At 35.7% G+C, this 13,491-nt stretch overlaps 1 protein-coding gene across 16 annotated transcripts in view; it reads right to left on the bottom strand.

The window, feature by feature from the left end:
• MYCBP2 (MYC binding protein 2) overlaps positions 1-13,491 on the bottom strand; it is a 196,207-nt gene that overhangs the window by 19,543 nt on the left and 163,173 nt on the right. For 13 of the 16 annotated variants that reach the window (XM_065653542.1, XM_065653596.1, XM_065653569.1 and 10 more), the window contains 11 exons: positions 12,960-13,127; positions 11,118-11,275; positions 10,500-10,699; positions 9,141-9,290; positions 6,616-6,776; positions 5,843-5,999; positions 4,994-5,218; positions 4,308-4,373; positions 1,539-1,778; positions 1,302-1,400; positions 242-322 (listed from right to left, as the gene is read on the bottom strand). In XM_065653542.1, coding sequence (XP_065509614.1) covers positions 242-322; positions 1,302-1,400; positions 1,539-1,778; positions 4,308-4,373; positions 4,994-5,218; positions 5,843-5,999; positions 6,616-6,776; positions 9,141-9,290; positions 10,500-10,699; positions 11,118-11,275; positions 12,960-13,127 — 1,705 coding nt within the window. The remainder of the gene's footprint in view (positions 1-241; positions 323-1,301; positions 1,401-1,538; positions 1,779-4,307; positions 4,374-4,993; positions 5,219-5,842; positions 6,000-6,615; positions 6,777-9,140; positions 9,291-10,499; positions 10,700-11,117; positions 11,276-12,959; positions 13,128-13,491) is intronic. The other 3 variants (XM_065653560.1, XM_065653671.1, XM_065653681.1) reach the window with 1 other exon arrangement.

The following is a 13,491-nucleotide window of genomic DNA, read 5'->3' as shown; positions in this document are numbered from 1 at the left end:
TTTTTAAATTTACTCTAATAGTTTAAGGTTTTTTTATCATATTAAAATGGATATTTTCTGCGTCAATTTTAGCAGATTTTTCTTATTAAATACACACAATTTAAAATGTAAACTAAAATTCGATTATAAAGAACAACAGGACTGAAAGTGTCCAGTAAAAGGTACTATATTCACTGAAAATGAGCATATTTATTACAACACACAAACATTTAATCCTCAAAGCATTTCAGAATGAACAAACCTGCTTCTGCAAATTTGTCAGTTTGCTCCGGCTGAATATGATCCCTACCATGTGCTCCTTCAGGTCTGCATCTGACGTTGCCTTCATAAAAAGCATATTGAATATTAGATCAAGAGTTTAAACAACATTTCCTAATTACAGTAGCAATTAACAAGAAAAATCAACACATTTGTTCTAAAAGTTTGTAGCTTTTTGTTACAGAGAAGTAATATAAATAGGCAAGATCAACTTAACTATGGTTAATAAATACCTCTTAGATGTATTTAGTTTCTTTTTCTTAATAAGAGGAAATTTGAGCACGAAAGAAAATAATCAATAAGCAAAACAAGTGGAGTATAATCATCTGAGATTCAGCCTCTTCACATAGCTTAATAGAATCACTGATTAGGTCTTTGTAAAGTAGTGCACCGAATGTACTTTTTCTGTTTATATTTTTCACAATAAGAGAAACAGGGAACACACAATTAAGTTACCACACAGCAGGTGCGAGAGAAATACACTTTTACAAAATGAATAATTCAGTTATGGATTCAAGGTACTGGGTAGAGCAAATCTATAGATCATCTGCAAAATGAAATTACTTTCATCGAGGACAGTCCAATTTTGGCTATTAAACATGACAGTCCAGATACAGTGAACTTTTCAGGAACACTTCTTAAACTAACCCTCACTAGAAGACAGGAAAGTATACGAGGTAAAAGGAAACGATTGTGGTTTCTTAATGCTTTTTCTCTAAACATCAACAGAGCCCCTCTTAAGGCATAGGATAACAGGCAAGAAGGACTTTCAGGCTGACCATTACTGCAGGTGTTAAGTACTTCTGTAATTGCAGGCATAATTTGCACCACCATTGCTACAATGCCTCCATTAAATGCATATGCTCCAATTATAATTTATTAATAAAAAAAAACAACAATAATTTTTAAAAAATAAGCAATTGTGACTCATTACTTCTGCTGTGATCTGAAAATTAGGTAGCGTAAGACATACGAAAAAATACTGAAAATCATCCTGGATCATATTTTCAGCAAAGTATTATTGACAGAATACAAATAAATACATTGTGTACTTTTTCTTCTCCTTCTGGGGAAGACAACAGTGCTTTTTCTTCTTGTTCTGGGGTTGGCTCAGCATCTCCAGAGATGAGCTTTCCAAATACCTGGAGGAAAGACAGTGACAATTCGCTTATCTCAAAGCCAAACTTGTGAAAATGTGACATTTTACATTAAAACATAAAGCACTGAAAGTCTACGATTTATAGTAACTTTCACCATATAACACATCATTAAAATCCCACCTGGGATGTAATTAGTCGGAATACTCGCAGCGTCTCAGATTCACAGTTTCTTTGCTGAGCTACACTTGCAGAAATCTGTCCTGCTATCTTAATGCTTTCACCATCTTTCCATCCAAGAATTTTCACTTGTCGAACTCTTAGTGTGTTCTCTGGGCCCTTCAATTCAATTTTGATGATGTGATTATCACCTCCAGGAAGTTCACTTGTCACCCAGCCAATATGTCTTGAATCCAAGTCTACCTATTAAACAGAAATATAACAATGGGAACTGACATTACATCAAACAAAAAGTCACCTACCTCTAAAAAAACTCAATCATACATCACTAGAACCAATACAGTGCTATGATATTTTCATCCTGAGCAGTAAGATTATCATGTTTAATTATAAGAATATTCCACCTCATGAATTCAGATTTAAAAAGTCTCAAAAAAATTATATAAAGCCATTAATTTTTTGTCTTTAAAGCCTATTAGAAAGAGTGGCCTATCGATCCCTTTTATCCTCTAAGCAGTGGTTCACATATTCAAAAAACACTTTGAACTAATATTTACTCACTACTTCTAATTTAAAAAAAAAAAGCCACCATAATTTAACTAAAAATATAACACAGAATTATCAGTAGTTAAGTTATTCATCCCTATTCACATAAACCCCTGCCAAGGAAATTTCAACTGTGGAAGTCAATGTCTGATACTCTTATCAAGAGATGTAGGACTTCATTGTAAAAAAGACAGATGAACTGTAACAAATAAGTTTATTTTAGAATTTTTTTTTAAAAGAATGTAAATTATGTTATGATTTAAAGTGTGATGTCACTAGTGGAAGCCAAAACCCGAGAGGGTGCACAGTGCCTGACATCATCGCTCAGAGCAACCCGAGTGGGCCGAAGTGACACTTGGACCTGAATGAAGTGAGCCCTCTCAATGACAGAACCTGAGGGATTGGTGGGAAGATGTGCCAGGGGAGATTTAGGTTGGACATCAGGAAAAGGTTCTTCACCCAGAGGGTGGTGGAGCACTGGAACAGGCTCCCCAGGGAGGTGTCACAGCCCTGAGCCTGACAGTGTTCAAGAAGAGACTGGACGAGGCCCTCAGACACATGGTGTGAATTCTGTCACATGCAGGGACAGGAGTTGGACTCGCTGATCCTTGTGGGTCCCTTCCAACTCAGGACATTCTATGATTCTCTCTCATTCTCTCTCATATCCACAGGCTCACTTAAAATCAAGCTAATTATTGTTCTTTCCCATTTCTGTGTTAATTCTCAGTGTCTGCATTGAACTGTGATGCAGCAGACAGACTTTTTTTAATACCATGAGACAGGGTATGCATGAGTTGGGGTATAGTACGTGGGTGTGTTTCAAGATCAAAATCCTGTTGGAGAAGTGTCAGAGGACTGTTCAGCCGAGAAGAAGCAAAGCTGAACCAAGTCCCAGCTGTCTCCTGGGAGTGAAACATCCCTGGAGAAGTGCCTGGGCACCGTGTTTGCACAGACAGACCCAAGGCCAGGGACCAAGCCAACGAGCTGTGTGAAAGATCACAACTCCAGTGCCTGAGCTCTGCTGTGGCCACCTTTTATTTAGCTGGGTAGCCAGGCATAGCAAGTCAGTCTTCTCACAAAAAAACAATCCTTCAAGCAGGGGGGGATGTGTGCCCATCTATATTTTGGGTCTACATGTATAGATTCACAGAGAAATACGCACAAACTTTTATCTGTCTATGTATATACGCACACTCATACTTCACTGTTTAGTATGAGCCCACTGTACCACTGTTGTTTCTTCACATTTGTAACATTTTTTGGAGCTGTATCTTTGCTTTAAATGCTCTCTGAGGATAAGAGGTAGAGCAAAGCAAACCTTCTCTCTGTAATAAGACAATGCTGCTTCTTGAAGAATTTTACCACTGACTGCCAATAATCTGAATCATAAAGTTTGGAGCCCAAAATGCTAACTGCCTGCTTGAAACCTTAAATAACTTTGATGGGTCACATCAGTGTCGCAATACAAAACATTGTTCTCTGTGTAAAAAACGTGCATTGATCCCTTCCAATCCCTAACATTCTGTGATTCTGTGATTTGGCTTAGCAACAGAAGTACAAAGACTGAAACGGTTCTGAACTTGAGCCTCTGGACAGAAGTCTTCAGCTACCTGAAGCTGAGAACTAAAATGGCAGGGTAAAATCTGTGCTATAAACGTGTGTATTAGATCATGTAACTAGAACAACTTGTGTTGAGGGTAAATTATTTATCTTCTCCTTTCTCACGGCGTTCTTCTGCTAACTCTTAAGCAGCATTTATCTAATGAAAAATGATTCCATGAAGAAGATAAAAGGCAATGACAATGCAATACTAAGAAGCCAGGCAGCAGAATATCTAACTGTGTAATACTACTTCATTTCAGATATATTCAAACATAAAAGAACATGAAGAGCTTGTTGGACCTTATAAAACACAACCTAAACAGTCTTTTTTGGAAACTTTTGGCATGATCACTTATCCTTTCAGCTGCAGTAATTAAGAAGAAAAAAAATCTAAGGAACTCTTTATATTACCCTGTTCTGTTTTAGTAAAATCTTGATCAATACTTAGTATATATATGACTGAATTCTGTCATTAATAATACAGTACTTCCAAGAATATTATAAAGCCTGATGTTTGTAAAATAATTTATCTGCCATAAGAAATGGAAACTGTTTAGAAAACCTCTGCTATATGCAGCCAAAAAACGATGGCAATTTTTCAGTGTCAACTGTTAAAATGTTTACCTGCTTTATTCTGCAGAGATCTTCCACTACCTTGCCAGTTAGGAAGGTCATTGAAGTCACTTTGTTCTGCAATAGACAAAATAAGAACAAAACACTTGAACTGAGGACCATTCTGACTATTTCTTTTGTATTAAGAGAGTGCACACATAAAAGAGACAAGTTGTTTCATTACGAATGAAAATTTATAAAGTGATCAAAGCTAAGGACAGAGAATTCCAAAGCACAGCTCTCAAAATACATAACTTGCTCCCTGTATTAAAAGCTGTAGCTCAAGTATATTTGTAACGTTACTGTAGAGATCAATAAACACGAACGGAGCAAGCCTAAGAAATAGTTTGGATTTTATGAAAACTAATTTGAGCGCTTCTACAGAAATTGTGAGGAGGAAAAGTAACTTATGAAATAATTAAATGCTTGAAAATGCATCTGAAATTGAACATCCCACTGAGAATTAAGTTTCGCAGTCTCAAGTTCATGTGAACTGCAAGTTTGGTTGGATTGGCCTCATCATATCAGGTACCGCTTTCAAAACCACAGGAACTGGAAACTTCACTTTGAAACGTGAGCTTCTGAATTAGAATTCAAACTGAACTGGACAAAGAAAACGGTGGTTCTTGACTGATAAAAATATACAACTTTGACTATGCGCCTTCAACGAGCGACTTTTTATTACATTTTCCTCTTACCCCAAGATCTCTGGAATTGTCTACATGAACACACACATAACGTGCATTGATTCCTTTCACACAGTTAATCGTGATGTTTTTAGTTTTGTTTTTGTCTTCGTCTCCTGACTCCCAGAACGTTTCTGTAGACCCATCTGTTAAACTGCCGATCATGGCAGGTCGGCTTGATGTTTTAATGTCAACAATGCTGGTTAGGTCTTTTAGACAAACAACTATACACAGTTCCTGTGAAAAGAAATGAAAATATTTAAAATATCTGAAAGTAAGCCCAAATACAGACATTATTTACAATTTTTAGAACCATACAGACATTTCTGTTCTGAGGAATATGCACTCTGAAGGAATTTGTAATTAATTTGTTTTCAAATTATTCATCCCTTTAAACCAAAGGAAATGTTAATAGTTAACAGCTGAATATATCGGTAAATGCCTTAATGTATTAGTAAATGGATGAAAACACTTCAAGGTATTTAGCAGGAGTATTAATTTGTGGTGCTCAGAATAACAGAAGAAAAAAAAACAGATATAAGCAAGGATTGGAAGGACCTACTCAATGAACCTAATTAACTAACTGAATGAGCTCTAAGAGATTCCCAAACACTGTACTTGCAAATAAGCACTTACAAACACTGATTCAAAATTTAGGTTTGAGTGATATACAGGCTAAGGGTCAATATTTGAACCTCTAAAGCTAAATATGAGAACCTGAATACCAGCAACGAGATCCCAAATTGAGATACACTCAAGGAACAGGACATTACAATAATGTTTTAATTCAAGCAGAACCATCATAGGAAGCACAGGCTGTTCACGACTGATCGCTGCTTGAGAGAGAGGTGTAATACTTGCCTGATTCATGACTTCAAATCCAGACTGGATACTGATACTAAAACTCTCTTCACTATCTCCATCATCAGATTTGGACAAAATATTGTTGATATGATGAAAAACATTGCTCTGGTGCAGGAACTGGTGATCAGATTGTTTGAATTTGAGACTCCAGCACCTGAAAACACATTTAATGGACTCTGAAATTTTGAATATTGTTTAAAGGACATAACCTACCAGTGAAACTATTAATTACATTTTTGATTCTCAAAATATTTTCTATAAACCTTTAACTTCAACTTTTTGCAGGATCTTAAATGTTTCTATGCCCCATTTTGAGGAAGGCAGAAGTAAACTCTTCTTAAAATTTCAACAGTGAATAGAAACATTACTATTCTATTTGTATCTTTGAGACAGATACGCAGGAAAAATGTCAAACAGTTCAAGGATACTATTCAGATGACAGATTTCTGAGCAAAAGGTATTACACTGCCATATGTGCGCACACAGATACTACGGTATTATTCAATAATATGTTTTTTCATAGTGGATGCAGTACAGGATTTAAAAGCAAATACATTTTTCTCTTCAAGGTCTTTTGTAGTATTATTTATATGGAGAAACTCATACATGTGTCTTTTACATATATCCTTCCTATGCATAAGGATAGACATGCTCCTTTTCACACAGGCACATAAAGTCGTTTCACACTTCCTACCTACATTGCAAAATCTTTTCATCTATAATGTTACAACATTTCCAGCCTTTTAAGAACATTCTTAATTCGTGCTTACCTTAAGGCCATTTGCTGTAAAGCACTACCGCTGGGCAGAGACATCATAAGGTCAGAGATTGTCTGGAGAAGGCGATGAAAAGTGTGGGGTAATGGGTGAGCTGCTTCGCCAGCAATTACTATATCTGACAGAGGATGTTCACATACTCTGGTGTCTTTTTCCTAAGATGCAAAACAATTTTATGTTGTTAACAGACTTCCAGAGGAAAAAAAAAGGTTAAATAAATAGAAAGAAGAGCATTTATGATAATTGGTTTAAGAGTAACCGCAACAATCTTTCAAAGCAGTTCCTCTCAGAGAAGTTTTACAATAACGAGATATACATGAACACTAAACAAGGAATTTGGGAAGTATACTGTATACTACCACATATTTCTCATGATTTAAAGATGTGACATTGCATTAATTCGGAAACAAACAAGAAAAAAATAACATATTCCAGCTGTTGATAACTTTTTTGAGCAGCAAAACCTAGCCATAACAAGCTTGCTAATTAAGGTATGGTTATCAGCTGCTTAATTTCATTGGGGCTGTGAAAATTGTGATTCTTGTTCAGGTGTGTCAGTACCAGAGCAGCTGCACACTGGGAGCCACGTTCCACTGGGCAGTGGGTAGGAAGGCAGTGGCAGAGGACCAAAGAGGATGGGGGCCAGTGAGGTGTGTGATGGGGAAGAGTAAAAGAAGAATGAGAAGGAGGTTCTGGTCACCATTTCCTATTTCAGAAGGCAGGGGAAGACTCATCCGTGAAGGACACAAACAGTTTCCCCCTTTTAAAAGAAAATCCGATCCTGCTTGAAGCACAGAACACAGCTGCGTGCCCCAAACATACTGTCATCCAAAGCCAGATTCAAACTTATTTTAAACACATTAAATTATGTATGTATATTCCTGCATGTAGATCTCCCACAGATCTTAACTGCTTGAATGCCTAGAAATGCTATGCTATTGTTTGAAATGAATTTTCGGCATGTGTTTACCTAGACAAGAAGCATCAAACCAGATATTTCTCTGTATTTTCCTGGAGGGTGTAATGTGGTAAAGGCTACACAGCGTATGAAGTAGGAAGCATGAGACTGATTTCTACGCTAAATGTAATCAGAAAATGTTCAAGGCCTAGGTATCTTCCTTCCCCGCAAGGATCCTGTCTACACAGACATCATCCTGCTCCCCAGGTCTCCTCAACAGCTTAGGAATTCTTGCATTTTGTTTTGCTTTAGCAAGGACATTGCCCTTGAACCTGCATCTTATGCGTTAAACCACTTACGGTTCTAGATCTTCATCCCCTGTTTTTACAGAATTCATCACTGGGATTTCTCCCAGTATATTAAAAGAATACGTAAAAATATTTCACATAAGGAAATGAATCCCAGTTGTGAAAAAGCACCAAACTGCCTTGCATTTGTTCCATTGTGTACATGTATTTACATGGATATTTTTAGCATGTGATCAGACTACTGAAGGAAGATGTGATTTGAATATACAACACCTGAGTGATATTTAAGAACTAGCTGAGAACTGTTGCCAGTTTCTTGTATGCAATAAAATGATTCATCCTAGATAAGTGACCAAGGGGAATATTTTTTAAGTGCCCCTTTTATTATATCGAAAGAGAAGCAACATTGCTACCAGAGCAGAAGTGGTATACTTTAACATTCCCTTTTAATGTCCCGTATCTTTCAGTTAGTAATTATCCAAACTACAGCTAAGATAATATTTGTTTATGCTTTTATATAGTAAAGGTTCTCATTTTGGAGGCTGACCAGCATAAGGACCATCAGGAACACATCTCCCTCACTCACATAGTGCTTTTGATGTAGCAGTTGAAATTATTACAAGGCAGAAAATTGTTGGAGCCAAGCACAGAAAGAGATTGTATGAAGATAACGTATCACTCTTCCAAAAGGTAAGACTACACCATTTTACATGCTACATTTTCAGAACTAACTGTACATTTATGTCAAATCACTAAATTAACTATATCTTGTGTATATATAATTACTTATATTATTTTTATATATCTACATATAGAATTACTATAATTAACTTCAGAATTACCCATAGACTTTTCTTAAAGCACTGATAGACACAGCAGACTGAACAACAAAACTCCTCTGAAAAATATTTTCTCATTTCTCTTTTTTTTTGGGGGGGGGGGAGGGGCGGTAAGGAAAAATAAAAAACGGTAAAAAGCAAAAAAAAAAAGAAGGAGATTTTTGTTTATTTTGCTTTGTTTGTGTTTGTTTTTGCCTTTTTTTTTGGTCCATGAACACTCAAAAAATGATGCATTAAAGGACTATAATTCATCAGCACTCAAAACTTGGCAATTTTAGAAGAAAAATTAATTTATCTATGACTGTCAAAAGAGTTCAACTACAATTTAAGGCTAAGAATTTTCATTCTATAATTAAGATTCTGTTTCACAGAGAGAGGATTAACTTTTTTTTGTTACACACAAGAATAGTTCTAAATTGACTGCAAGTATCAACAAATACTGTAATTACGAAAGGAATGCTAAATCTCACTTACTTGTTCTGCATTTTCTTTATTTGATTTATTTTCTTCATCCTCCTCTTCTTCAGGCTCTACAGGTGCAGGAGTCAGGGAAGCCACAAAATGCCATAAAATATCATGAAGAGAAGTTGTTTGAATGACATTACAAAGAAGCCAGTTGAAAGCCTAAAATAAAATACACACACGAGTAGTTACAAATTGGTTAAGCAAACTTGCAGTAAAACCATTTATGCAAGGAGGTGCACTGATGCTTTTGGACAGGAAAATAGTAATGCAGAGGTCTCCAAGTAAGACACATCGCTCTAGCTAAAATGGCTTATTAAAATGACAACTACATTACAGGGGACATAGCAAAGTAATTCACAAGCACCATAGAGAAAAACAAGTTATTTGAAAAAAGCTTTAAAGATGAAAAAGCAAATTTCATATATATTTTCAGAGATTATTATAGGATGAGGTGGTAGCACTCATTATTCAAATTGGTTAACAAAGCAAAGATGCTTTTCCATTTAGAACTCTGCAGGCTGAGATTTGGTTTCTTTATTTGGTCTCTGCCATTGACTGAATTAATCAAAACAATTCAGCTACTTCCAGAAAAAAAAAAAAAAGAAAAAAAAATCAACATAGTGGAGGGAAAAAAGGTTTTTCAAAACTGTAACATTCGTACATTTTTCTAAAATCTGCAATCCTTCTGCACACTGACGTTTGGAAATTTGACGTGTGGTAATTAACAGTAGAGGTGTGTTTTTTACTTTATCTGAGAAAATCCACCCGTATTTTCACATTACAAATGTTTGAAAAATACCCATGATACTGTATTCAAGTTCAGAAGAAACTTCACTAAAGCTTAGTTGAAAATAAAAAACAGCCTCAATGAGGATGCATCTTGAAGCTTTTATTGAAGCAACTGAATGAATGAATTAACGAATCTTTTGGTTACTCAGTCACTATCTACACAACATGGGTAGCATTCATCCATCTCAGAAGGAAGTTGCAAAATATCTATTAATAGATATAACCAGCACAGAAACCATTCTAAAGAAAGAATACTCAGGCCAAGATTTGAAAAAATAATGGCAAGTAAGACCAGGAAGACGCTGAGCAAATGAGAAGACGACAGTATTTTTATAATTTACTTTTGCAGTCTTAATAAAATTCTTTTATCAGACATTTTCTACACAACAGATATGCTATTGAAGAAGGTTTACAGGCAGTATTTTTGTATTCATAACTTAGAGTTAACAATACAAGTGAACTTTTAGAACAGGTTTACTGCACATCACAAAATAATTTTTTTTAATCTATGTAAAAATTCTTTAAATTCTGAGACAGAATTTACAAATGTCTTATTTTAATCCATTAGCAAATCAATACCTCCATGGCAAAGACTCGGCAAGCAGATTTCCGTAAGGCTTGTTTCATTGCTATTTCAAGTCCTTCCAGATCATGATGCTGGATTACAAAAGCCAATACTGGCCACTGGAAATTTCTCTCTCCTTTGGAAAGAGAGCTGTGGGCGGAGATTAACCGAGAAAGTTCAGGAGATGGATGTCTCAGGAGAGAGGACCCCACTTCTATTCAAAAGCATAAAAATATGTAGACATTAGATTCTTCGTGCATTTCGATTTTATAGCAACAGTAAAAATAGAAAGCAACGGAGCAATTTTAGAATTGATATTTTTGTTCTTTTTTTCCTGAGAAACATGTGTTAAAAAAAGCAATGCGGAAAAACAATGCTTTAACTGAGAAAGAAAATACCACTTTAACTTTTAAATCAAGCACAAAAGATGCAGCACAAATTTCAGAACCATAGTAACTCCTAAACTAATCCTATGTGAATTAACAAATAGCTAATGTTTATTAATAAATAGAAATAAAAACCATTACATGGCTTTATAAAAAAATTACATTTGCCTGCAGTTTCCAAGAAGAACTGCAAATCCAACACCATATCTTTGAATATTTTTTCACTGCTTTTGACGATGCTCTTACCTGCATCTCCACTGTTGACTCGTCTCCTAGGGATTGCCTTTACACGTGCTGGCAAAATCGAGTGCTGCTTGTCATATTCCGATGCAACAACTGAATATGATCTTTGAAAGACTGTACGCTTTGCAAGATCTGTATCTGTTATCGGACTGGTTTCCAAACTACAAAGAAATCAGTGACGTTATAGGCCCATTACTGAATATATAGAGTATACGTGAATTACACATAAATACTTAAGTAAAGACACATGCATTTCATAATGACAATGCTACTATATTGTATGAAAGTTTGTCTTATGTACCTAATAACTGTTTAAATGCTGGAAAAGAAGGAACACATATTAGAATTACACATGCTGAAAAAGCATGCAAGTGTTTTATAAACAAATGTAATGATGCACATGGTAAGTTCAAAGAATTTAGGTATTTTTTAGAGAGAATACAAACATTCAGATCATGCCTGAATTGAAGTTTCAGACCAAATTTGCCCTGAGAATGCACGTGAAAACATCTATGGAGTAAATTTTTCATATGCAAGCCAACTGAAATTTAGAACTTTATGTGAAGTAAAAGTTTCTAATATCATTAGCCTTAAAGCCAATTTTCAGTTGCTACGGCTACGCCTCTGACGTGTTTTCCGCCTTACCTTCAGTGGACTTCTTACAGTCTGCAGAAGAACTCCCAGCTTATGCTGCCCCTATAGGCCTCAGGAGACCATGGTGTCCACAGTTTTAATAAAGGAATATACCAATACGAACGATGCACTCTTAAGGAGTTTTGTTAGAAAAGTTCTATCTCTGAAAAGACTACAATTGTAGATTGTAGTATTCCAATAAACTGTTTTTGCAGTCAGTATAAAATATAACAGATGGAAATAAAAACAGATTAAACGCAAGTTTTCTCTTCATTACATCCTCATTATCATATGAGGAATCACTGCTTGACACCTGAGAATACCAATCATCTAAGTTGATTTCGGACTATTATTAAAGTAACAGTAAAAGCCTTTTTTCACCCTGGCAAAACAAAATTCTGTATTTGCTTGAATTCTATCATAGCAAACTTAATGAGATAAGAAACTGGCTTAGCCTGACAGAAACCATCTAGTGCTCTTGGTCCCACACAGCATTAAGTTGTCATTTCTTCAGTGACATTTTTGCTTCCCACAGAAAGAAGCAACAACATTTGCTTCGAAAAATGTAAGGTAACAAAATTCCCTCCTGTTCAAACTTCCCTTCAGAATGAAATCCTGAAAGAAGGATAACAGCTACTGCTTTTGCAAAAGGCCATTAATCTGCACTACAGTCATTGTGTCAAAGAAAAGAAATACAGGGAAACAAATCACTACATTTTCAAGGAGTTTGCATCAGCTACGGTCCTTGGACCATTGCTCTTTAAATCACTTCTTCAGTTCTGGAGATTCTGGAAAAACTGTCTCTACAGGGAAATAATCAGGCCTGGAGTAAGGACTATTGATAAATTTTCCTGAGGTATGCTAAGACTCCTTATCAATTTCTGAACAAACTTTTTTCATATTTAGTTGGTAAATGCAAGACCATTCTAGAGAGAAGCAATTAGTTCGCATTACAGTTAAAAGTTTCAAATTCTATTTGCAAACTTGCATTGCCAGTGGTTGAAAGTATACCTGATATGCTATGATTCACTGGAGATATTTTTCTGTGCCTAGCTTCATAAGATTTTAGCTTTTTTGCTGCCATATCAGAGATTGATCTGGGCTAATCTGATACTTCAGCTACTTTAACTATAGCATTTTTTTTTTTTTTAAATTGGTGTTATCCTAATGCTTTAGCATTTGTATGTAGTACCTAGAATTGCAAGGAAGTACCTTGGGGGCATAGATTTCATGTTACTCTCTGGCTCTTCGAAGACATTAGGGCTTGCATCAGGAGTGACTGAGATGTACGGTGCAGGTACTGAAGTTGAGCGCAGGTACCTCATCTCATCCTGGAAAAGGTTGTCATCCTGGTACCCCACAAAGTTTTCATGATGATGCCTACATCAAATCAGGTTTTTAAATTAGGATTTAGAATTACAAGCTCCCGAAAGACACACACGCACCTAAATCTTTCGCCAACACATTTAGCCAGCCAACGCTATTCATTTATTTTTCACCGAGTACATTTAAGCTGGTTGTGACTTATGAGTGTTAGTGGAAAATATAATGGCATTTTCAAGCAACAGGGAGTGGGGACCACTATCTTTTAGTATTTTTATTAGGTATTTCCATTATGTATTTTAGACAGAAATGTCTATCCATCATAAACATGAGACACTACAGAGAAATCTACTTAGAAATACCAAGTAAGCACAAGTCTCTGGTTTCCTTTTTACTGCTTTTTTTTTTTTTTAACTGTGAT

The sequence above is a fragment of the Caloenas nicobarica genome, chromosome 1 (assembly GCF_036013445.1).
Source record: "Caloenas nicobarica isolate bCalNic1 chromosome 1, bCalNic1.hap1, whole genome shotgun sequence".
Lineage (NCBI taxonomy): Eukaryota > Metazoa > Chordata > Aves > Columbiformes > Columbidae > Caloenas > Caloenas nicobarica.
This window is presented reverse-complemented; position numbering and strand designations above follow the sequence as displayed.